General features: G+C 40.6%; 1 protein-coding gene across 2 annotated transcripts in view; it reads left to right on the top strand.

The window, feature by feature from the left end:
• The first annotated feature begins 1490 nt into the window (after positions 1–1490).
• Positions 1491–26176, top strand: part of USP50 (ubiquitin specific peptidase 50) — a 35951-nt gene continuing 11265 nt past the window's right edge. The window contains exons 1-6 of one of the 2 annotated variants that reach the window (XM_059372815.1): positions 1491–1543; positions 3284–3478; positions 3741–3936; positions 6298–6507; positions 8462–8604; positions 11999–12131. In XM_059372815.1, the coding sequence (XP_059228798.1) occupies positions 1491–1543; positions 3284–3478; positions 3741–3936; positions 6298–6507; positions 8462–8604; positions 11999–12131 (930 nt within the window). Of the gene's footprint in view, positions 1544–3283; positions 3479–3740; positions 3937–6297; positions 6508–8461; positions 8605–11809; positions 11871–11998; positions 12132–26176 lie in introns of those variants that run through there. The other variant, XR_009399099.1, reaches the window with a different exon arrangement.

Below are 26176 nucleotides of genomic sequence, written 5' to 3'. Positions count from 1 at the left end.
GAAGAAGTTCACTGACCGAAGGAGGAGCAGGGTGACAGGATTTAAGTCCTGCAGAATCACCACTGAGGTGACTTCATGAAACCCCTTTGTAAATAGACCACAAATACAAAATAGCTGTAAGACTCAGCACCTCTAGTTGCCAGGATCCCTTATACAGGCAGCAAAGAATGATCGTTCTTAATGTCTCTGGGCAGTCTGACATAAAGCATTTGGAGATAAATGGGATGACTGCTATAGAGAGACTCAGAACCTTGCTTTTCTGATGGCCCAGTAATATATCTTGGAGATAAATCCATACAAAAATGATACTTACTACATTCTTGTTTCTTTGAACTCTGTAGTTTGAGATAATTTCAGACGTAGAGAAGAACTGCAAGAATCACACAAAGAACTCCTATACCTTCACCCAGAATCACCCATTGCTGACATCAGGCTGTATTTGCTTCATCTTTATCACTTTATCCCCTTCTCTCTTTTCTTTATGTGCATCTATGTCTCTGTGTGTTTCCCTGAACCATTTCAGAGCATATATCAGGCCCTTTTAGCCCTAAATCCTTCAGTGTTTATTTCCTAAGAACAAAAACATTCTCTTTCATAAACAGGATACCATCTTATAAATTTCAGAAGATTTGGTGCGCCTGGGTGGCTCAGTCGGTTAAGCATTTGCCTTCGGCTCGGCTTATAATCTCAGGGTCCTGGGATCGAACCCCTCATCACGCTCCCTGCTCAGTGGGGAGTCTGCTTCTCTCTCTCCCTTTGCCCCCCTGACTAGTGTTTTCTCTCTCTCTCTCTGTCAAATAAATAAATAAATAAATCTCTTAAACATTTTTCACAGGATTAAACACTGGTACAAAACTATTCCTATATAATCCTATTTAGATTTTATCCTTTTACAGCAATTTTTTTCCTGATCCAGGATCCTACTCTGCATTGGATACTATATGTAATTGTCCTGTTTCTCCAGTTTTTAAATTTTATTTATTTGTTTGTTTATTTCTTTTTGAGAGAGAGAGCAGGAGGGGAGAGGGAGAGAGAGAACCACAAGCAGCCTTCACACTAGCACGGAGCCCAATGCAGAACTCGATCTCACAACCCTGAGATCATGACCTCAACCAGATGCTCAGCCAGCCAAGCCACTCAGGTGCCCCTTCAGGTCTGAAGCCAAGAGCTGGACGCTAACCAGCTGAACCACCCAGGCACCCCTATATCTAATACTTTTAAAGTTTTTAAGCATCTGAGTCATGGTCTCTCATGGCAACATGCTAGAATCTTGAGGGTGAATGGAAATTATTATGATGCGTAGGACATCCAACTTAGAAGGTACCAGAGTACAGAGAGAAATCAGTCTGCAGCTCCTGCAAGGGGAGAGAAACACATACATTGTTGATTACAAACAAAAAGAGCCAAAGTAACAAGTTTGGAGAAATGAAGTTAAAAGGATTCGATGCAGCACCTGAGTAGAAGTGAAAGTTCACCGTGGTCTCACTACAATGACCTCACGGCGGCCCCTCCCTGCAGATGACTTCGGCATCTACTATGTTCTGTGAGCCACTCTCTACTATAGCTTTCTCAAGACCTCGGGGGGTGTGGGGCAGCACAAAATGCCATGTCGAAGGAGTCAGGGGGTACATGCTGCATTTGGGAGGGTTCCCTCAGGTTTGACCCCATGGAGCTCCCCCAAGAGGAAGGGAAGATGCTCTTTGATATTTAGGCAATAGACATCCCTCACAAGGGACCGTGCAGGACCTCTGAAGACGTCAGAAAATAAACATGAAAATGACCATGTGGTAATAGCGGACACGTTTCAAACTGGCAGAATTGTAAATAAAGATGCTGAGGTGAGGTAACAGTCTCATGGAGACCCAGTTTTAGATCCTGCACATGGGAAGAAAAGTCATAAAGGATGCCAGGCTGCCTTGAGCAATAGCTAAAGGACAAAAGGAAGCTGTGTGTGGACAGAGGAGCCCCCCCCCCCCCCCCGGAGCCTCTGGCGTTCTCTCTGCACAGGACTGGCCCCTGCAAAGAACTCTCTAACTCCATAGCTTCCTGTTGAGGACATCCTACATCAGTCACTTGGTCAAAAATGGGTTTAGGTTTCTGTTTATTAACTATGTAATCTGCACCTTCTTCATAGATGTATTTATGCTCTTAGAATGTGCATATGCTCTCAATATGTATATATGCCATATATATGTATGTGTACACACGCACACACGCACACACACACACACTGTTAATGTACGATACATAAATCCAAGTAACTCGATAGGTAGGTAGGTAGGTGGATATTCCTTCTCTCCACATACCATCACACATAATATATATATTCTAGGCAAATGACTAAATTATTTAAATGTGGTATCTGCTCTGTAAAACAGGATTTATTTTTTTTTAAAGATTTTATTTATTTATTTGACAGAGAGAAATCACAAGTAGATGGAGAGGCAAGCAGAGAGAGAGAGAGAGGGAAGCAGGCTCCCTGCCGAGGAGAGAGCCCGATGCGGGACTCGATCCCAGGACGCTGAGATCATGACCTGAGCTGAAGGCAGCGGTTCAACCCACTGAGCCACCCAGGCGCCCCTGTAAAACAGGATTTAAAAACAAATATACACACCCCATAAAATTGTGGAAAGAATTAAATGGGAAAATGCAAAATCCATCCATAATAGCTCTTGTTATTATTAACTACTATCTATTGCTATTATTGTTACTACTAATAATAATTAAATTACTTGCCCAGAAAAAAAAAAAAGAAGCACTTTGGTATTGATTTATTTAAGATTTATTTATTTATTTTAGAGCGAGACAGAGCGTGTGGGTGAGCAGGGGGAGGGACCGAGGGGGAGGGATAAGCAGGGTCCCTGCTGAGTGCAGAGCCCCACAGGGGACTCAATCTCACAACCCTGAGACAATGACCTGAATTGCAATCAAGATGACTGAGCCACCCAGGTGCCCCAATACTTTAGTATTTAGAGGGAAATTCTGCATTTTTAGCCAAGCAATTCTAGGTCTCTGAAAGGCCACTGTTTTCTGTCCTCTGGCTGTGGTTTCAGGAAGAGATTTTTACTTCTGCTGCTTCAGCCGCTGGCACTGTTCAGAGTTCCAGAATAAGTGATGGGATTTTAGACTCGGGTTCGACATTCTGTCCCTGGTCAGGAATGTCTTCAGCAGAAGTCTCGCTGAGAACTATAGGAGGCATGGGCTTGAGAGGTCCTTTCGATCATGGGTACATATTTTGGTCCTTCAAGATGCTTTCCTTTCCTCCCACATGGCGCCCACACAGCGCAGAGTGCACAGATCATTATGATAACTGCCCTGTGAACGAGGCCGAGGAGAACCAGCCCCATTTCCAGGGAGTGACCGGCCTGCGGAACTTGGGCAACACGTGCTACATGAACACCATCTTACAGTGTCTTGGCAGCATTTCGCCGCTGGTGGAATACTTTCTCTCGGGAAAGTACATTACTGCTCTTCAAAAGTAAGACCATTTGTGTTCCCTGCCACCCAGCCCCCACTCCCTGCTCCCCCAAGGTGAAGTTAGAGAGGGAGACCTCTGAAACCCGTACTTAGGGCTAACCAAGAGCCCCAGAGGCCCCTGAAGACCATTGCTGGGGTGAGTAATGACGTGAGAAATTCAACTAAGAAAGGAATTCTTTTTTGGTCTGATGCCGCATGCTTGAGTTTTTAGGTGCCTTCCTGTCATTGAATCAGCTGGAAACATTTTCTGTCCCTCTTCCAAGGGAGTGCAGTGAGGTTGCCACCGCTTTTGCCTATGTGATGACAGACATGTGGCTTGGAGACTCAGAATGTGTCTCACCAGAAATATTTCGGTCAGCTCTTGGCAACCTCTACCCAGCATTTATGAAGAAGACACAGCAAGATGCTCAGGAATTCTTGATTTATGTCTTGAATGAACTTCATGAAGCCCTGAAAAAGGTATGTAGAATTAATGGCCTTTGAAATAAGAGGGACCCTTCAGCTCCTGTCAGCAACTTTCGTTTTTTTGTTCTTTCATCTGTCCTGTCAACATGTCCTGCCCCCTCTCTGCCAAGCACAGGTCCTGGAGTACTGCAGGGCACATTCAAGTTGTATTTGAATTGGTCTGTGTTTACCAAATAATCATCCGAATCACCTGGGAAGAGTTTTACGACACACATCCTAAGCCCCTCACTCAGTGTTACTGAATTAGAATGTCTTGGGCTGTCCCTTGGGAAAGCTCACATGGTGTTTCAAGTAATCATCAGGTGTGGGAACCACCAATCTGTTCCCTTTGCAAATAACATCTGCACAGACTAGTTTTTTTTGAAGTGAAAATCTCATTTTTAAAAAATATATTCTTCGTGAGATATACAGAGCTTTACAATATACAACATGCAATATAACATACAGAGCTTTACAATACATGTTCTTTAAGTACAAACCCAAGAAAATATGAAGCTGGGTATCAAAGGAGACACCCAAACTGCAAAGTTTCATCTTCATGCCAAACATTCCAAATTGGAGTTCTTCACCGATCAGCATGTATCACTATTTAATAAAACGTGAGCTGGCCAGTTACGAAGGGTTTTACTCTTCTTCGTTAAGACTCATTGTCTTCAGCCTTGATCTGAGTCACATACCCTCCAAAGATAGGTCCTTGGTTTTATGCAGTGTCCTTGTGCTGATGTTAGCTTACCTCATACTTCCCATCCAGGAAATGCTTTGGCAAAAGATCACAAACGATAACCATTAATCATTCTCATCTGCAATCCTCAGTTCCATTTTTCATTTTTACTGCTACTAAGATACTCACAGTAGCACTTTTTTCTTTTTTTTTTTTTTTAGCCAAAGGGTAGGGCGGTGGTCAGCAAAAACACGTAGGTCCTCATCTGCAGCCAATAAATAAATAGCATTCTCACTCCCAAGACCAGAGCTGGAATTAGGGGCATCAGAAGACCATCAGGTGGAAGACCTCGGCAGCAGAGCCTGATGAAAGCAGCAAGGGGGTGGGGGGGGTGGGAACAGTGTGCATGGCTCAAAGCAGAGCTGGCTGTGGGCTAACGTGTCTTCCAAATGGACCTTCTAGTGAGGCCGTTCAGACACTGAGAAGTCAGGCTACGCTCCCGGGAATGGTACCCTTCAATGTGAGTGAAGTTCAAATCAGTCCGCAAGGCTAACTTGGGCTGCCTTAAGAATTTAAGATTTGCTCTTTTAAAAAAGTGTTTTCTAACAATAAAAGTAAAAGAGGGCCAATCTGAAGGGGCTGGAAGGAGGACAGTTTCCTCCATTTCACTCCTCCACCAGTCTGCATGACCGAAAGCTAGCTCAGAACCCTACTCAGCCTCTTCCCAGAAGAACTGCCTCTAGGAGCCTGCACCACGTTATCACAGGCTGGAGTCTTCTGGGGCTCAGACATGTGTTTTCACAGGTTAGCATGTCATCATCCTCCGCTTCGCTGAAGGAGGAAAATAATTGAATTATCAGAAATCAAACCTAATAGATACCTTTATAAAAGGTTTTATGTATTTATTTGACAGGCACAGAAGAGAGGGAATACAAGCAGGGGGACTGGGAGAGGGAGAAGCAAGTTTCCTGCCGAGCAGGGAGCCCGATGCGGGGCTCAATCCCAGAACCCTGGGACCATGACCTGAGCTGAAGGTAGATGCTTAACGACTGAGCCAGCCAGGTGCCCCCATTATATACCTTTTTTTTTTTTTTTTTTTTTTAGATTTTATTTATTTGCTTAACAGACAGAGATCACAAGTAGGCAGAGAGGCAGGCAGAGGGAGAGAGGAGGAAGCAGGCTCCCCAAGGAGCAGAGAGCCCGATGTGGGGCTCGATCCCAGGTCATGAGCTGAAGGCAGAGGCATTAACCCACTGAGCCACCAAGGCACCCCAATATATACCTTTTTAAGAAAGATTTATTTAGAGAGACAGCATTGTGGGGGGAGGGGCAGAGAGAGAACCTGAAGCCGACTGATTCAGACTCCCCGCTGAGTGTGGATTTTTTTTTTTTTCCCTATGCAGAGCCCACTGTGGAACCCCACTGGGGCTCCACACAGGGCTGGATCTCACAACCCTGAGATCGTGACCTGAACTGAAAGCTGGAGTCGTAGGCTTACCCTACTGAGCCACCCAGGCGCCCCACCTAACATGTATCCTTAAGAGGATCTGACTCTATGTATCGTCTAAATCCAAAACTACCTGGTTTCTGGTAGCAATGTATCATCCTGATAGAAAAAAATGTCAAGTCATTCCATCAAAAGATTTTTTTGATAACCAAGAGTTGATCCGGGGCTAATTTGTTCCTTGATTCAGTACCATCGGAGAAGATCATCCGAGAAAGGGTCTATTCCAAGGTGCTGCAGGAAGGTTATTACCAGTGAGTCCTCCATCATCACACAGCTGTTTGAAGGGCAGCTCAACTACAGCTTCATGTGTTTGAAGTGTGAGAGCTGCACCTTCAAGAATGAAGTCTTCACCGTCCTCTCTCTCCCCATTCCATCTGAATACGAGTGCTCTCTTCAGGTAGGGAGTGATTCTTGCTCCTGGATGCTCCCTCTCAGGGCTGTTCCCCACACTGTGTTATGAGGATGCTGCTTTGTCACTTAAAGCAAATTGGAAGCCCATGAGGACAACATTTATAGCCGAAAGTGACTGTGAATTTGGTTGTAATCCTTTTTTTTCGCAAGTTTTAAAAATTAACATGTATTATTTGCCCTGGGGGTACAGGTCTGTGATTCGTCAGTCTTACACAATACACAGTGCTCACCACAACACATACCCTCCCCAATGTCCGTCACCCAGCCACCCCATCCCGCCCAGGCCCCTTCCCCTCTAGCAACCCTCAGTTTGTTTCCTGAGATTAAGAGTCTCTTATGGTTCGTCTCCCTCTCTGGTTTCATCTTGTTTCATTTTTCCCTCCCTTCCCCCACGATCCTCTGTTTTGTTTCTCAAATTCCTCCTATCAGTGAGATTATATGACAATTGTCTTTCTCTAACTCACTTAGCAATAACACCCTCTAGTTCCACCCACATTATTGCAAATATCTTGATTTCATATTTTGATGGCTGAATATAATTCCATTGTGTGTGTAATATGTGTGTGTGTGTATTTATCACATCATCTTTATCCATTCATCTGTTGATGGACATCTAGGTTCTTTCCATAGTTTGGCTATTGTGGACATTGCTGCTATCAACATGTGGGTGCACATGACCCTTCGGATCACTACATTTGTATCTTTGGGGTAAATACCCAGTAAATTTGTATCTTTGCTGGTTCCTAGGGTAGCTGTATTTTCAACTTTTTTTTTTTTTTTTAGATTTTATTTATTTATTTGACAGAGAGAAATCACAAGTAGATGGAGAGGCAGGCAGAGAGAGAGAGGGAGGAGGAAGCAGGCTCCCCGCTGAGCAGAGAGCCCAATGCGGGACTCGATCCCAGGACCCTGAGATCATGACCTGAGCCGAAGGGAGCGGCTTAACCCACTGAGCCCCCCAGGAGTCCTGTATTTTCAACTTTTTGAGGAACCTCCATATTGTTTTCCAGAGTGGCTGCACCAGCTTGCATTCCCAGAATTCGGTGGTATTTCTAAATGTACTCATTAAAACAGCCTCACTGTAAAAGTGAAATGACAGGTGGGCTTTATTCAGTCTACTGAGATGGCTTGGTGCATATAGGGAATTTACCTCTTGAATTTTATTCACCGTCATACCTAAGATTAATCTGTAAATCGGAGTGGTTGTGGAAGGCAGAGAGCAGTAAGTTTCCCTGCAGAATAATACCCATTTGATTCTTCTACCTCAATTATGAAAGCACATCTGCGAAAAGTTTTCACATACCAGAATTGGAGAACAGAATCCTACTACTTATTTAGAAGTGGGCGTTGTTCTCAGAATAAATTGTTAAAGATGACTGGAAACAAATTCCCAAGAGACTAACATGTATACTGAACACATGATCTGTGCTCATCGTCCTTGTGAGGTTAGTGGCTGGCAGAGCTGGGGGTCTGGCTACACTCAGGGTGGCTCCCGTGCGCACAGGATCAAATTCTGTCCGTTCCACTGTCTTTATTACGGGCCACCCCCCAAAACACTGCATATGGTCATTTTTCAGTCTCTGGATCGCTTCTGTGATGAGACGCATAACATAAAACAGCTGCCTGACTTGGTTAGTGGAAACTGCACCGTCAATATTATTCTGAAATAAACCAGAAAGATTATAATGCTGACCCAGAGATTGGAAGTGAGATGGGCACTTGGATCCATTTCAGTAACTGAGGGAGAAAGAAGCCCCTCCTTCATCAGGTAGACTTTACAGCTGTGCAGGCTGCCGCTTGTGACGCTGGGACCTCCTGGGTATGTTGACTTTGAGGAAAGCGCTGAGGATCACTTTTCCACAGCTGTTGCAAAGTTGTAAACAGAGAACCCTAGCTGTCCTTGATCCAATGTAGTCACCAAATTTGTTTTTCCTCCACAGGACTGTCTCCAGTGTTTTTTTCAGCAAGACACACTGGCCTGGAATAACCAAATTCACTGTTCCTTCTGTGAAACCAAGCAAGAAACAGCTGTAAGAGCCAGTATCTCCAAGGCACCAAAAATAATTATCTTTCACTTAAAAAGGTATGGATTTTGGCATTTTGTGAGATTTTTTTAAGCCTTTATCAAAATATCACATATCATGCAGTTCACCCATTTAAAGTGTATAATTCAGGGGTGCCTGGGTGGTTCAGCCGGTTAAGTGTCCGACTGTTGGTTTTGGCTCAGGCTGTGATCTCAGGATCATGAGATCGAGCCCTTTGTTAGGCTCTGAGTGCTTGTGTTAGGCTCTGAGTGCTTGAGATGCTCTCTCCCTCTGCCCCTACAGCTTGTTCATGCTCTCTCTCTCTCAAATAAACAAAAATAAAAAGTGTATAATTCAGTGGCATTCAGTTTATTACACTAATTTTTAAAAATCTGTAATAAAATGTATGTAACATAAAATCTGCCATTTTAACTTTTTTTATTGAACTCGAACAGTGTTATATTAGTTTCAGGTGTACAATAGTGATTCAGCAATTCTATACTCAGTGCCCAGCACGATAAGTGTGCTCCTAATCCCCCTCACCTGTTTCACCAATCCCCCTCCCTTCCCCTCCTCTGGTAACCATTAGTTTTGTATTTGAATCTGTTTTTGTGGGTGTATGTGTTTGTCCTTTGTTCATTTGTTTTGTATCTTAAATTCCACACAGGGTATTTGTCTTTCTCTGACTGATTTTACTCAGATTTACACCCTTTAGATCCATCATGTTGCAAATGACAAAATTTCATTCTTTTTTATGGTTGGGTAATATTCCACTGTATATATACACCACATTGTCTTTAGTCGTTCATCTATTCATAGACACTTACGTTGCTTCCATATCTTGGCTACTGTAAATAATGCTGCAATAAATATAGGGGTACGTATATCTTTTCGAATTAGTGTTTTTGTTTTCTTTGAGTAAATACCCAGTAGTGGAATTACTGGTTCATATGGTAATTCTATTTTTAATTTTTTGAGGAAACTTCATACAGTTTTCCCCAGTGACTGCTCTAGTTTGCATTCCCACCAATGGTACATGAGGGTTTTTCTCCGCATCTTCACCAATACTTGTTATTTCTTATCTTTTTAAATTTTAACCATTCTGACAGGTGGGAGGTGATACCTTACTGTGGTTTTGATTTGCATTTCCTTGATGAGTGATGCTGAGCATCTTTTCATGTGTCTGTTGGCCATCTGGATGTCTTCTTTGGAGAAATGTTTATTCAGATCCTCTGCCCTTTTCAAATTGGGTTTTGTTTTGTTTTGTTTCTTTTTAAGTAAACTGTACCCTGAGACCAAGAGTCCCACGCTTTACTGACTGAGCCAGCCAGGGCCCTGGGATTATTTGTTTTTTTGGATGAGTTGTGTAAGTTCTTTTTTGGTAGTAAGAAGTCTAACGTGAGTCTCACAAGGCTAAACTCAAAGTGTCTGTAGGGCTGCATTCCTTTCTAGAGGTTCTAGAGAACAATCTGATGCCTTCCCTTTCCAGCCAGAGGCTGCCCAAGTTCTTTGTGTTGTGACCCTTTCCTGCCATTTTCAAGCCTGCAGCCATTTTAAGTGTATAATTCATTGGCATTCATCACATTCACAATATTGTGCAAAAATTACCCCTGCTTCCAAAACTTTTTCATTTTTGTAGCAAGAATCCATCTGGGGGGATGTTCTGTATTTGTCACCACATTATATCAGGAGGCACATTGTAAAAGTTTGTCTCACTATTGGTGATGTTAAGTTTGACCCTGAGTTAAGGTAGTGACTCTAAGATCCCATCATTCAGAAAAGTCTAGTTTCCCCTCTGTAATCAGTGTGACTCTGGACTCTCAGATATTTTTAAACTTAATGGGCTTAATATCCAATACTATCATCATTCTTAATGTTTAAGTTGTTCAAAACTGGCCTGTGGGAGCTCCTTCAAGTCTGTTCCTCTGAGCCCATCAGTTAGTATATGTTTATTAAAGTATAATTGCAAGTATAAAATGTATCCTTCTTAGGCATACAGTTCTGTGAACTGTAACAAATCCATGCAGTCCTGTAACTATCAGAGCCAACATACAGACTATGTCCATCACCCCAAAAAGTTTCTCATGTTTTTTCATAATCCACCCTTTCTCCCACCGTCAGCCCCTGGAAAAGTCTGATCTGTTTCCATCTCTATAGTTTTACCTTTTCCAGAATGCCCTATGTTATACCATATGTTTGTGTGGTTTACTTCTCTCTCTCTCTTTTTTTGATTTAAACTTCTTTCACTTACCATAGTGTTTCTGAGATTAATTCATTAATGGCAGAAGTTAGTGGTTCTTTCTTTTTATTGCTGTGTAGAATTCCCTTTTGTGAATGTACCACACTTCTTTTTTTTTTTTTTTTTTTTTAAATTCAGTAGTCTTCACGCCCAGTGTGGGGCTTGAACTCATGACCCTGACATCAGGAGTCACATGCTGTACCAACTAAGCCAGCCAGGCACCCCTTATATCATAATTGTTTATCCGTTCATCAGTTGATGAACATTTGGGTTGATTCCAACTTGTGGATGGTATGAACACAGCTGCGGTAAACGTTAGCATATAGGTTTTTATGTGGGTATAAGTCTTCATTTCTTTTACTGTGATGCATAGGCATGGGATTGCTGGGTCAGATGGTATTCCCTTAGTTTTTGCAAACAAGTTTTCTTGCTTTTTGGCATGAGACTGTCTCAGGTTCACACACTAATTTCCCTGCACTAGACCTAAATCAGCCATTCAGTCATTTTTCCAAAAGAAACTTTGTTTACTTACTTCCCTACTTATTTACTTATTTAGAGGGGGGAGGGGCAGAGGGAAAGAGAGAGAGACAGCGAGTGAGCATTTAGGTAGGTTCCATGTCCAGCTCAGGGTGCAGTGTGGGGCTCCACCCCCCAACCCTGAGATCATGAGCTGTGCCAACCCTGAGTTGGATGCTTAGCTGACTGAGCCACCCAAGTGCCACCGAAATTTATTTTTTAAAAAGCTCTAGGGAGTCTACTATGAGTTCATATTTGGGAGCTGTTGATCTATATAGCAAATGGAGAATGTGACAAGATTTTCAGAAAATTTTATCTTATTAAAGATATATTGAAACCTCAGAGCTGGGAAACAGGACACTGCTGAGATAACAACGTGTTAAAAACTGAGTCAGTCAATGTGATTCCTACTCCCTGATGCCAAGCCTGGCTTTGTCCCTGTCTTCTTTTGTGCTGGACTCTGCACCGTCTCACCCCTGGACTCACAGCCCAGGCACAGTTTCATTTCAGGTGACACTGTGGAGTTGCCCATTATTAATAGACATAGAAAAGAAAGAAATGTATGTACAGGTCTGTGCCAAATTAGCTTTCCAAGAAATTCCTTCTAACTGTAGTTGGAATTTACCAAGGTATGTAGACTTCATTTACAAATGATTTACAAACTTACTTTATATTTTGCACATTTATTCTCTCTCCAGATTTGACATTCTGGGCACAATGAAAAGGAAACTGAGAACAGACATTCATTACCCACTCACTAACTTGGACCTTACCCCTTACATTTGTCCAGTTTTTCGGAAACACCCGAAATATAACCTCTGTGCAGTGGTGGTAAGTAAAATACTATTTAAAACAGCATAAATTTAAAGAAAACTGAAGCATTATCTACTTGAACATCCACTCTCACCTTTCCCTTGCTTCTCCTATATTCTCTTTTTCAAAGCAAAATATATAGCCTGGAACTTTCTGTGTTGACTTCAAACAGTAGAATAACGAAAGAATAAAATGTTCTGTCCACAGCTTTGTTACTTTCCCTCCACTCACTGGCTATTTCAGATCGGAGGCATTTGCAAGTTGGGCTGTGGGGGCAGCAGAAGTTAGTATGGATAGCTTTATGTTGAATATTCGTGAGCCATTCTATGGCTAAAGTCCCCTGACACTCCACGCAGAATAGTCCCAGAGTCACTGCCTGTGTGCTTCCAGTCCTAAGGAAACTCTGGCTGGGTTGGGGAGGGGGTCCCCTTTGGCTCTAAGTCAACCATCACTATTGAGGATTCCCTGAAGGAAAGAAAACATGGAGTATAATTCAGACCAAATCACCCAAGAACTTCCCACAACATCAAACAGCCCCAGGCACCAAGCCATTCTCCAGGTTTCTGTTCGGGATCACAGTGTTAAGAGTCTTTAGAACCTGGAGGTCCAGTGTGGTGCACAGCAGATGGTGCACAGAATGTTAGTCCTGCTCTTTAACCCCTTTCACATCTCAGAACCATAACTTCAACCTTTAAAAAATAATCCTTTTTTTTTTCTTTTTATTTCAAGCCTTGACATTCCCCCTCTTTCTCATTTATCCTGACCTCATAGGAGCTTTTCCTTCTCTCATTTCCCTCCTGGAGATCTAAAGTGATGTCCTCTTCTCTGTCATATCAAATATAGACTCTACTGTGGATTCCAAAAGGAGCTGCCCCCTTGTATTTCACTGTTTACATTTCTCATTACATGTTTCTTCTTTAAGAAAATCCAAGAGACAGAAAGTTGAATTTGTCAAAAAAAATGTAATTATCTACATCATGAGAAGATAGACATTTGTAAAAAGAGTCACCCCAAGCCTCCTATAAATTTGTGATCTTTCTAGTGTTTAAATCATTATTAACTGAGGGGCCAAAAATTGGTTTCCAAAGAGAAATAGATTTAGAATTTAGAATCAACTGCCAGATGATGATGGAAAATCAGCTGATAATCTTATTGGGGTCCCTTGTACACAACAAGCTGTTTTCTCATGCTGTTTTTAAGATTCTCTCCTTATCTTTCACTTTTGACCTTTAATTTAATTTAATAATTTAATTTTTTTTGAGGTGGGGAGGAACAGAGGGAGAGAGGGAGTAAGAGACTTTTTAAAAAAACTTATTTATTTGACAGAGAGATCACAAGTAGGCCGAGAGGCAGGCAGAGAGAGGGGGAAGCAGGCTCCCTGCTGAGCAGACAGCCCAAAGTGGGGCTAAAACCCAGGACCCTGAGATCATGACCTGAGCCGAACCTAGAACCTTAACCCACTGAGCCACCCAGGTGCCCAGGAATAAGAGAATCTTAAGCAGGCTCAATGTCCAGCACCAATATAGTACAGACTCAACGTGGGGCTCAGGACACTGAGATCATGACCTGAGCTGAAATCAAGAGTAGGACTTTTGACCAACTGAGCCATCCAGGTGTCCCCACTTTTGACATTTTAATTATAATGTGTGTTGGTATGGGTCTCTTTGGAAATCTCTGGACCTGGATTGTCTGTTTCTTTCCCTAAGTTAGAAAATTTTTCAGTCATTATTTCTTCAAATAAGTTTTCTTCCCCTTTCTCTCCCTCTTCCTTCTGGAACCCCCATCATGCGAATGTTAGTCTGTTCAGTGTTATGCCGTAAGTCCCTTAGCTCTCTTCATTTTAAAATTTCATTTATTTTTGTTGTTGTTGCTCTGACGGGGTGAATTCCACTGCCCTGTCTTTAAGTTAACTGACCCTTTTTTTCTGCCTCAGCTAGTCGCTGCTGAACCCCTCCTGTATTTTTCAGTTCAGTTACGGTGTTCTTCACCTCTATGACTTCTGTTTGCTACTTTCTTCTATTTTCTGTCTGTCGAAGTTCTCACTGTATTCATTCATTCAGTTCCTGAGTTTGGTGAGCATTTTTATGACCGATACTTTAAACTCTTAATAAGGTAAATTACTTACCCCTGTTTCATTAAGGTCTTTTTTGGGGTTATCTTGTTCTTCTAAGACATATTTCTCTTTTATTTTGCTTAATTTCCTGTGTTGGTTTCTGTACAACAGAAGCAACGGCCACCTCCTGTAGCCTTGAAGAAATGGCTGTATACAGCGCAGGAAACTTACTGTTCAACCATGCCCTAGCTTTTGTCTTTCAACTATTTGTGATTTATCCAAGCTGCCTATTTGATTTTTGATGGTTCCCAGTAGTTGACAGTGTTAAATGTCCCAAAGGGGAGGATCTTGGTCAGCAGCTAGATTTAGGCATACTGGAAGCCAGACCCTCGGACAGCAGCTTTTAAAGTATGACCGTACATACCTACAGTTCTGTGGGACCACATGCATAAAGGCTTGCTGGCCACCAGAGGCTGGACAATCTGGAGGTGTTCCAGAGTTGGCTGGACAATCTGGAGATGTTCCAACAGTTGGGGAAATCAGGGCCCCAGATGAATGTAGAAGCTCCCTCCTGAGAGACAGCAGTAAGTTGTAGCAAGGCAGAGGGAGAACACAAAGATGGCATCTACCAGCCCAGGACCTGGACGGCACCTCTGCTGGACCCTAGTTGTGTGCCAAACCTAAAGCCTTCTCCTCAGGCTTCATGAAGCCCCAGGAGAAGCAAATAGGCCTCTTTCACAGAAAGACTGGGTGTGTATCTCATTCTGCCATCTGTCTGTCCAGTGCCCTGGGGGTGATAGCCAGCCAGGAACTGTCTCTGATGGTTATAATCCTGTAGGACCCAGGAACACAAGCCGTCGTGCCCACCAGAGCCAGGTAGTTATAGAGAATCCCTTGGTTGGCATTCACAAAAACCAGGGCACCAGACAAGGGTTAAAGCTGCACTCTGGGAAACGTCAGCACTCTGGAGCATGGAGAGGGGAGGGCAGGGAGGGGGTCTTGAAGATGGCTCTCGCTGGCCAGCAGGACTCTCCATGTGTGCTGCATTAGATGCCTGCCTTTCAGGCCAGGGCTTTGAAATTAGCAAATGAGCCGCATTCACGTAATGCTGCAATTGTCTGCCTCTTGCACCCTGGGACAAGCGAGTCTGAACCCTTTAAGAGCCGCGATAGCTCGCTATAGCCTTGTGGGTCTCATGGATGCAAGCGGTGCTGGGTTTTGGTGTGTTCCTGGGAGGAGGTGAGCCCAGGATTCTACCGTCGCTGTCTTGGGTGAATATCCCTTTTTTCTTGTTTTTTTTTTTTTTTTTTTTTTAAAGGGAATAATCAAGAATAATGCTTGCCGTGTTTTAGTAGCTGTACTTTGTCAGGTAATTGATATTCCCTTCTATTTTGATTTTGCTAACACTTTTTGTGCCTGTTTGTAAAGGGGGTGATTTTATTAAATCTGTGTCTCTACAACAACTGAGAAATGGCCCTCCTGAACCCTTTTTAATTCTGTTAATATGTTGAATTATATTTATAGATGTTCCAACTTATCTACCCTTTATTTTTGTTACTCTTGTGCTGCTGGGATAAATACTATTTGGTCATTATTATCTGAGATGTATTTTGCTTGATTTGGTTTACCACACTTTAAGATTTTTGCAATAGTCTCTCGAATGAGCTTTATCTCTGCTTTTCTTCCTTATACCCTTTGTCTAGAAACTTATCAAGGTTAAAGGAGCTTTTCTTAGAGGAGCTTTTCTTCCTTTCGTATAGAAGTTTGTGTATAAGGCTATGATAAGTTTCTTTACGAATTGATAGAACTTACCTGTAAACGCCTCTGGGCATGCGTTCCCCTTTGAGGGGTGATTGTTAACTCCTGGTATAATTTCTTTAATGCTTGTAGGTCTATACAGGCTTTGTATTTTCTTCTTCCATCGGTTTGGTAAGTTATAATTTCCTGTGTATTTGTCCATTTCATCCGAGTGTTCAGTTTTCTGGCATAACTTTTTTTGGGTATTAAAAATTTTTTAAATTTGGGTGCGCCTGGGTGGCTCAGCAGGTTAAAGCCTCTGCCTTCGGCTCAGGTCATGATCCCAGGGTCTTGGGATCAAGCCCCACATCGGGCTCTCTGCTCGGCGAGGAGCCTGCTTCCTCCTCTCTCTCTCTGCCTGCCTCTCTGCCTACTTGTGATTTCTGTCTGTCAAATAAATAAAATAAAATCTTAAAAAAAATTTTTTTAAAAATTTCTGCTGGATCTGTAGATATCTGTACTTCTTTCATTTCTAATTTTATGTACTTAATATTGTTTTGTATTTTTTCTTGATTAATCTTATGTCTATATTGTTGAAGCCTTTTCAAAGGACCAACTTTTGATTTTTGATACTCCTTATTATATCTTTGTTTTCTGGTTCATTAATCTAATTTTATTATCTATTTCCACTTAGGTTCATTCTCTTTCTTACTGTTTTTAATTAGGAACTTAGTTCCTTAACATTCACTCTCTTCTTTCATATATAAGCCTTAAAACTCAAAAGTTTCTCTGGATAATACTTTCACTGCCTACCACATTTTAAATTCTCGAACCCTTGAATACAAAATAGAGAGGGTAATAATCATCCGTTACCAGCATTATAGATGAGCTATCAATTCACCTGTAACACCTGGCCCGCTCTGCTCCCTGGACCATATTATCTTTGTATTACATATCTCTTATGCATTAGTTTTATTGTGTTAAAAGATTATGATCTGTATGAATCCAATTCGTTTACATCTGTTGAGGCTTGTGTTTGTCTGTTTATAGGAGCCAGCTTCCTTATGTCCTGGAAGTTAAATTTGTGTTATTCAAAGCTATCTCAACTGTTTTTTTGTTTGTTTGTTTGACTAATTGGTGGTTGAAAGAAATGTGTTGAAATCTTTATTCATTTTGTTAAGAACAATCATGAATGATGCTGTAGTTTTTAGTAGCTACACTTTATCAGGGTATGGATTTTTCCTTTTCTCTGGTTTTGCTAATAGTTTTGTGCATGTTTGTAAAGGCATTGAATTTTATTAAACTTTTTCCCCCAACAATTGAGATGCTTTGGTTTTCCTGAAATCTTTATAATCTGTTAATATGGTCAATTACATTTACAGATTTTCTAATTTTACTATATTTTCCTTGCTGGGATAAATACTATTTGGTCATTTTAAAATTTTTTATTTAAATTCAATTAATTAACACATAATGTATTATTACTTTCAGAGGTAGATATCAGTGATTCATCAGTCTTATATAATACCTATGCTCTTTACATCACGTACCACCTTAATGTCCGTCATCCAGTTACTCCAACCCCTCTACCTCAGCCCTCCAGCAACCTTCATTTTGTTTCCTATGATTAAGAGTTTTTTACGGTTTATCTCCCTCTCTGTTTTCATCTTGTTTTGTCTCTTTTTCTCTTCCCCTATATTCCTCTGTTTTGTTTCTTAAATTCCCCATATGAGTGAGATCATGTGATAATTGTCTTTCTCTAAGACTCATTTGCTTAGCCTGATACCCTCTAGTTCCATCCATTTTATTATAGCTATTTTGCAAATGGCAAAATTTCATTTTTTGATGTCAGAGTAGTATTCCTTTGTGTGTGTGTGTGTGTGTGTGTGTGTGTGTGTGTATATATATATATATATATATATATATATATATACCACATCTTCTTTATTCATTCATCTATCAGTGGACATCTGGGCTCTTCCCACAGTTAGCTATTGTGGACATTACTGCTATAAACATTGAGGTGCAGGTCCCCTTTCATTTAACTACATTTGTATCTTTGGGGTAAATCCCTGATAGTGCAATTGCTGGGTCATAGGGCAGTTCTATTTTCAACTTTTTGAGGACCCTCCATACTGTTTTCCAGAGTGGCTCCAACAGCTTGCATTCCCACCAACACTGTAGGAGGTTTCCCCTTTCTTTGCATCCTCGCCAACATCTGTTGTTTCCCAACTTGTTAATTTTAGTCATTCTGACTGGTGTGAGCTGGTATCTCTTTGTGCTTTTGATTTGTATTTCCATGATGCTGAGTGATGTTGAGCATTTTTTCATGTGTCTGTTGGCCATCTGGATGTCTTCCTTGCAGAAATGTCTGTTCATGTCTTCTGCCCAATTCTTGATTGGATTATTCTTCAGGTGTTGAGTTTGGTAAGTTCTTCACGGATTTTTGGATACTAGCCCTTCATCTGATATGTCATTTGCAAATATCTTTTCCCATTGTGTTGGTTGTCTTTTGGTTTTGTTGACTATTGCCTTCACTATGCAAAAGCTTTTTATCTTGATGAAGTCCTAGTAGTTCATTTTAAATAAACTTTTTTTTTTAAGATTTATTTATTTGACACAGAGAGATCACAAGTAGGCAGAGAGGCAGGCAGAGAGAGAGAGGAGGAGGAAGCAGGTTCCTTGCTGAGCAGAGAGCCCCATGTGGGGCTTGATCCCAGGACCCTGGGATCATGACCCGAGCCGAAGCCACCCAGGTGCCCCCCTAGTAGTTCATTTAAAATCTTTGTATACTTACCTTTGGAGACGTGTCCAGCAAGAAGCCATTGCGGCCAACACAGAGCTTGCTGCCTGTGTTCTCCTCTAGGATTTTGGTGGATTCCTGTCTCACAATGAGGTCTTTCATCCATTTGAGTCTATTTTTGTGTGTAAGGAAATGGTATAGTTTTATTCTTCTGCCTGTGGCTGTCTAATTTTCCCAACACCGCTTGTTGAAGAGACTCTTTTTTCCATTAGATATTCTTTCCTGCTTTGTCAAAGATTAGTTGACCATAGAGTTGAGGATCCATTTCTGGGTTCTCTATTCTGTTCTATTGATTTAGGTGTCTGTTTTTGTGCCAGTAGCATACTGTCTTGATGATCAGAGCTTTCTAACGGAGCTTGAAGTCTGGAATTGTGAGGCCACCAATTTTGGTTTTCTTATTCAACATTCCTTTGGCTATTCATGGTCTTTTCTGGTTCCATACAAATTTTAGGATTATTTCTTTTAGTTCTGTGAAAGAAAGTTGGTATTTCGATAGGGGTTGCATTGAATGTATAGATTGTTCTAGGTAGCATAGAGATTCTAACAATATTTGTTCTTTCAATCCATCTTTCATCAGTGTTTTATAGTTTTCAAAGTACTGGTCTTTCACCCCTTTGGTTAAGTTTATTCCTAGGTATTTTATAGTTCTGGTGTAGTTGTAAATGGAATTGTTTTCTTTCTTTTTTTTTTAAGATTTTATTTATTTATTTGACAGACAGAGATCACAAGTAAGCAGGGAGGCAGGCAGAGAGAGGAGGAAGCAGGCTCCCTGCCAAGCAGAAAGCCTGATATGGGGCTCGATCCCAGGGCACTGGGATCATGACCTGATCCAAAGGCAGAGGCTTTAACCCACTGAGCCACCCAGGCACCCCTGGAATTGTTTTCTTAATTTCACTTTATTCTGCCTCATTATTAGTGTACAAGAATGCAGCAGATTTCTGGACATTGATGTTTATATCCTGCAACTTTACTGAAATCATTTATCAGTTCCAATAGTTTTTGAGTGGAGTCTTTAGGGTTTTCTACATGTCATCTGCAAATAGGATTTTACTTCTTCCTTACAAATTTGGATGACTTTTATTTCCTTATATTGTCTAATTTCTGTGGCTAGAACTTTCCTGTACTATGTTGAATAAAACTGAGAACCGACATTCTTGTCTTATTCCTGACCTTAGGAGGAAGCTCTCACGTTGTTCCCATTGGGTGGCTCAGATGGTTAAGCCTTTGCCTTTGGCTCAGGTCATGATCTCTGGGTCCTGGGATCCAGCCCCATGTTGAGCTCCCACCTCAGCGGGAAGTCTGCTTTTCCTTCTCCCTCTGCCTCTCCCCGTGTTTCTGTGCTCTCTCTCTCTCTCTCTAATGAATAAATAAAATCTTAAAAAAAAAAAAAAGGATGATTGTTAGCATCCAGTTATACAATATTTATTATGTGGCAAATATCGATTGCTTTATATATTTGAAAAATATGTTGTCTCTGGATTTTCACTTATGGCCTTTATTATGTTGAGATTATTGTTCCCTCTAAGCCTACTTTGCAGAGTGTTGTTATGAGTGAATAAGGTATTTGGTCAAATGCTTTTTCTGTATCTATTGGAGTGATCATATAGTTTTTATCATTTCTCTTATTGATGAAATGAATAACACTGATTGTTTTGCAAATTATGAATGACCTTGCATCCTAGTATTGAATCCACTTGTGGTATATGATTTTTTAAATGTGCTGTTTGATTTGGTTTGCTAATATTTTGTTGAGGATTTTTGGATCTATAGTCCTGAGAGATATTGGCCTATAGTTTTCTCTTATTGATTTTTTTTAAACTGATTTTAGGATCAGGACAATACTGGCCTCATAGAATGAATTTTAAAATTTCTTTCCTCTTAAATTTTTTGGAATAGTTTGAGAACAATGGCATTGGTTCTTCTTTACATGCTTGGTAGAATTCACCTCTGAAGCCATCTGGTCCTGGACTTTTGTTTTTGGGCAGTTTTTTGGTTACTGTTACAGTTTCATTGCTGGTCATTGATCTGTTCGAATTCTCCATTTCTTCTTGCTTTAGTTTTGGTAGGTTTTATCTTTCTAGATATTTATCCATTTTTCTATGCTGTCCAATTTGTTGGCATACAGCTTTTCATAATACTCTTACAATTGTTCTTATTTCTGTAGTGTTGTTCCTCCTTTTTGTTGGTAATTTTCTTTATTTGGGTTTTTTTTTTTTTTTTGTAAATGAGTCTTGCTAGAGATTTATTAAATATGTTCACTTTTCAAAGAATCAGCTCCTGGTTTTATTGACCTGTCTTATTGTTTCTTTTAGTTTATCATTTATTTTTGCTCTAATCTTTATTATTTCTTTCAGTCTTCTGTTTTGGGGTTGTGTTTGTTCTTCTTTTTTCTAGCTCCTTTAGGCATAAGGTTAGGTTTTGAGCTTTTTTTTTCCTTCTTGAGGTAGGCCTGTATTGCTATAAACTTCCCTCTTAGAACAGCTTTTGCTGCATCTCAAAGATTTTGGACCATTGTTTTTCATTTTCATTTAATTCCATGTAATTTTTAAAAAAGATTTTATTTATTTATTTGAAAGAGAGCACAGCAAGAGACACAGCAAGAGAGGGAACACAAGCAGGGACAGTGGGAGAGGGAGAAGCAGGTTTCCCGCTGAGAAGGAAGCCAGATGTGGTGCTTGATCCCAGGATTCTGGGATCACAACCTGAGCGGAAGGCAGACACTTAATGACTGAGCCACCTAGGCGTCCCTCCATGTAACTTTTAATTTCTTCTTTGATTTCTTGGTTGACCCACTCATTGTTTAGTAACATGTTATTTAACCTCCAGGTATTTGTGCTCTTTCCTGATTCTTTCTTGTTGATTTCTAGTTTCATAGCGATGTGGTCAGAAAAGATGCATGATATGCTTTGATCTTCCTGAATTTGTCAAGACTTGTTTTGTGACCTAACATGTGATCTATTCTGGAGAATGTTCCTTCCCCGTTTGAAAAGAATGTATAATCTGACATTTTAGGATGGAATATTTGAATATATATGGTGAATCCATCTGGTCCATTGTGTCATCAATCAAAGCCATTGTTTTCTTGTTGATTTTCTGTTTAGATAATTTGTCCATTGATGTAAGAGGGGTGTATAATAAGATACTATTATTATCAATTAGTTCCTCTAGTGTGTTGTTAACCATTTTATGTGTTTGGGTGATTCCATGTTGGGTGCATAAATATGTACAATTGTTACAGCCTCTTGTTGGATCATCCTCTTTATTATTATATAGTGATGTTCTTTGTCCCTGTTAGTCTTTGCTTTAAAGTCTATTTTGTCTGACATAGGTACTGCTACCCCAGATTTCTTTTGGCATCTATTGGCATGATAAATGTTTCTGCATCCCCTCAGTTTCAATCTGCAGATCTCTCTTGGTCTGAAATGAGTTTCTTGTAAGCAGCATATAGACGGGTCTAGTTTTTGTATATTTTGTTTTGTTTTGTTTTTTATCCATGCTGTCATCTTATGTCTTTTGGCTAGAGCATTCAGTCCTTTTACATTCAAAATAATTAGTGATAGATATGCATTTATTGCTATTTTGTTACTTGGTTTGTGGTTGTTTGTATAGATATTCTCTGATCCTTTCTTGACTCTTTAATGTTTTGTAGTCTTTCTTAGATATACTTGGATTCCTTTCTCTTTATTCTTTGCATATACAGCATTGTTTTTTAATTTATGGTTATCATTAGGTTTGCATATAACATCTTCTGCTAATAGCAGCCTATATTAAGTTGATGGTCACTTAAGTTTAATCCTGTTCTTTTCTTCACTGCCCCCATGTTTTAGGTATATGATGTCTTATTTTGCATCATTTTATTTTGAGTCCCCTGACTGATTTACAGAAATACTTAATTTTACTGCTTTTGTGTTTCTTACTTTTCATATTCTCACTGATGGTCCTTTTTTCCACTCAAAGTGTCCCCATTTAATATTCCTTGTAAGGCTGGTTTAGTGGTCCTGAAGTCCTTCAGTATTTGTCTGTGAAACTATTTATTTCTCCTCTTTTGAATGATAGCCTTGCTGGATAGAGTGTTCTTGGCTGTAGAATTTCCTTTTTTCAGCACTTAGCAGGCCAGAAGGGAGTGGCATCACATATTCAAAGTTCCTGCTGAAAAACCCTCTTACAGGGGTGCCTGGGTGGTTCAGGGGATTAAGCCTCTGCTTTTGGCTTGGGTAAGGATCTCAGGGTCTTGGAATTGAGCCTGTGTAGGGCTCCCTGCTCAGCAGGGAGCCTGCTCCCCCACCCACTGCCTGACTCTCTGCCTACTTGTGATCTCTCTGTCTGTGTCAAATAAATAAATAAAATCTTAAACAAAACCAAACTCTTTTATAGCCTTACGGGGTTTATCTTGTATAACTGTCTTCCTTTTCTTGCTTTTTTTTTAAGATTTCATTTATTTATTTGACAGAGATCACAAGTAGGCAGAGAGGCAGGTAGAGAGGGGGAGAAGCGGGCTCCCTGCTGAGCAGAGAGTCCGATGCAGGGCTCGATTCTAGGACCCTGGGATCATGACCTGAGCTGAAGGCAGAGGCTTTAACCCACTGAGCCACCCAGGCACCCCTTTTTCTTGCTTCTTTATAAACATTTTTATCACTATTTTTTTTTTGCCATTTTAATTACCTTTTGTCTTGATGTGGACTTCCTTGTGTTGAATTTTGGTGGGAAATCCCTGTCCTCCCTAGATCTGGGTATTTGGGTCATTCCACAGATTAAGGAAGTTTTTAGTTATTTGTCAAATAATTTTTATGCCCCCTTACCTCTGTTTCTTCTGAGATCCCTATAATGTGGATGTTATTATACTTGATGGGAGTCACTGATTTACCTAGTACTACTCCCAATTTAAATAATTTTCTTTCTTCTCCTTTGCTCAGCTTTTTTACTTTCCATTATTCTGCCTTCCAGGTCATTGATTTGTTCCTTTGTTTCATCTAGCCTGCTATTTATGCCATCAAGTGTATTTTTAATTTCATTTTTTGCATTCTTCATTTCTGATTGGTCAGAAAATAAATCTTATAAATATTTTTTTAAAAGAACCAAAGTACAATGATTTTTTATTTTTAAATCTCCTTAATAACCAAAAATGTATTCAAGAATGTAAAACACAAATATGACATTAAACGTTAGATGTTTTTACTTCATACCAACTCGACATTTAGTCTAGAAAATAAACAAAAACATGTTGAATGAAGTGTTACTAAAATGCTAACAAAATCATTTTATCATAAACCTAATACATGCACTTGAAGGTTCGACTGCTAGGAATTTTAAGATCGGGTTTTAAAAAAAATTTTTTTGTAACTTATTTATCCTTTTTGTTTTTTTCTTTTTAAAAAATTTTTAATTAATTTTTATTAACATATAATGTACTATTTGCCTCAGGGATACAGGTCTGTGAATTGTCAGGCTTACACACTTTACCGCACTCACCATAGCACATACCCTCCCCCATGTCCATAACCCAACCACCCTCTCCAACCACCTCACCACCAGTAACCCTCACTGTTTTGTAAGATTAAGAATCTCTTATGATTTGTCTCCCTCCTGATTCCGTCTTCTTTCATTTCTTCCTTCCCTAACCCCCCCAACCCCTACTCTGCCTCTCAAATTCCTTATATCAGGGAGATCATATGAGAACTGTCTTTCTCCGATTGACTTATTTTGCTCCGATTGACTTATTTTGCTCTAGTTCCGTCCATGTTGTTGCAAATGGCAAGATTTCATTTCTTTTGATGGCTACATAGTATTCCATTGTGTACATATACCACATAATATCAGTTTAGTCATCAATAACCGTATATAATAAAGCACAGGAACACAGGCCCATAGATGTCATCCTTGCCCCTTCCCCTCAGAATCATGTCAGAATGAAGTTGACAGTTTTGCCAGGCTCTGAATCCCCAGTGACCCCTGTCCCTGGAAGCAAAGAGGATACTGTCCCTCAGCTCCATATAAGCCGTAATAAAACAAAGCCTAAGCTTTCTTACCTTCATAAAGGAAATGGCCAGTTTTTTGATAAATACAGAAACACTCTAGGAATTCACTTTATGAGTTTACTAAACACATTTTGCAAGAACCAACTACACAAAAGTTTCCTTTGAAATTTGGTCTGCAAATTCATGTAACAGGTTGGAAATTCAAAACCTATAAGAAAATGAGAAGTAGGGAATCCCTAATCCTAACCTGTTGCAATTATTAAAGAGATATACACACATACTAAAAAGTTTTGCTCACGGAACGCACAAACTAGAAAAGGGATATGCTTTTTGAGTAAAAACAAAGAACTAGCCGATATCCTTCTTTGTTTTTTATCTCGGTGTTAAGGGTCTCATGGATGCCCTCTACTCCAGTGAATTTCTTTGTGGTCATTACTTTAAATTCTCTATCAGGCATATCACTTGTATCCATTTCACTTTGGTCTCTTTCTGTGGTTTGATCCTGATCTTTCATTTGGGAGATACTTCTCTGTCCCTTCATTTTGTCTAACTCTCTGTGTCTATTTCTGTGTGTTTGGAAAGTCAGCTACATCTCTTGCTCTTAGTGGTAACAGTTCTATGAAGAAGAGGTCCTGCAGCACAGTGTCGGCAGTCTCCCAGCACCTGGTGCATCAGGGAGTATGTATGTTGTATGTGCTTTGCTGTTGAATCATGGCCCCTTTTTTCTTCAGTCCTGTTGTCAGCAGAGGCTGTCTTTGCCTGTTGTGGGTGGGCCCTGAGGTGTGTCTGCTTGCAAAAGGAGACCTCCCCCCATCGCTGCTGGAAGTGATGTCCCGTGAAACACGCAGTTCAGGAGGTGTGGGGTAACAGGTTTGCGACGGTCTTCTGCGGGGCCTGACCGACGTGAGTGGGTCTGGGAAAGGTAGATCCGCCCAAGTGTAAGGGGTTGGGGTTTGATGCAGGCATGCTAGGAGCATCGGTGCCATGCTCTGGCCTCCATGTGGCCTCTTTCCTGTCTTTAGTTGTGGAGTTTGTTGGCAGACTTTGGGTTGTTTTTTGGGTGATTCATGCTGATATGGGTGTTATCTGTGAGATGAGCTCAACTTCAGGTCCTTCTACTCCACCATCTTCCCAGCCCTCTGGGTATTAGTTTTGTATCTTGCAACTTTACTGAATTCATTTATTCTGGTCACTTTTTGGTAGAGTCGTTAGGTTGTCTATGTATAGCTTCATGTCATCTGCGAATAATGACAGTGTAACTTCTTTACCAATACAGATGCCCCTTTTTTCTTTTGGTTGTCTGCTTGCTATAGCTAGGGCTTCCAGTATTATGTCGAATAAAAGTGACAGTGGGCATCCTTGTCTTGTTCCTGATTTTAGAGGAAAAGTTCTGTTTTTCACCATTGAATATGGACCTGTCATATATGGCCTTTGTTATGTTGAGGTATGTTCCTTCTAAACCCACTATTGAGACTTTTAAAAATGAATGTTGTAC

Source organism: Mustela nigripes, chromosome 13 (assembly GCF_022355385.1).
Source record: "Mustela nigripes isolate SB6536 chromosome 13, MUSNIG.SB6536, whole genome shotgun sequence".
NCBI lineage: Eukaryota > Metazoa > Chordata > Mammalia > Carnivora > Mustelidae > Mustela > Mustela nigripes.
The sequence above is the reverse complement of the archived record's forward strand: the minus strand, read 5'-3'. Positions and strand labels throughout refer to the sequence as shown.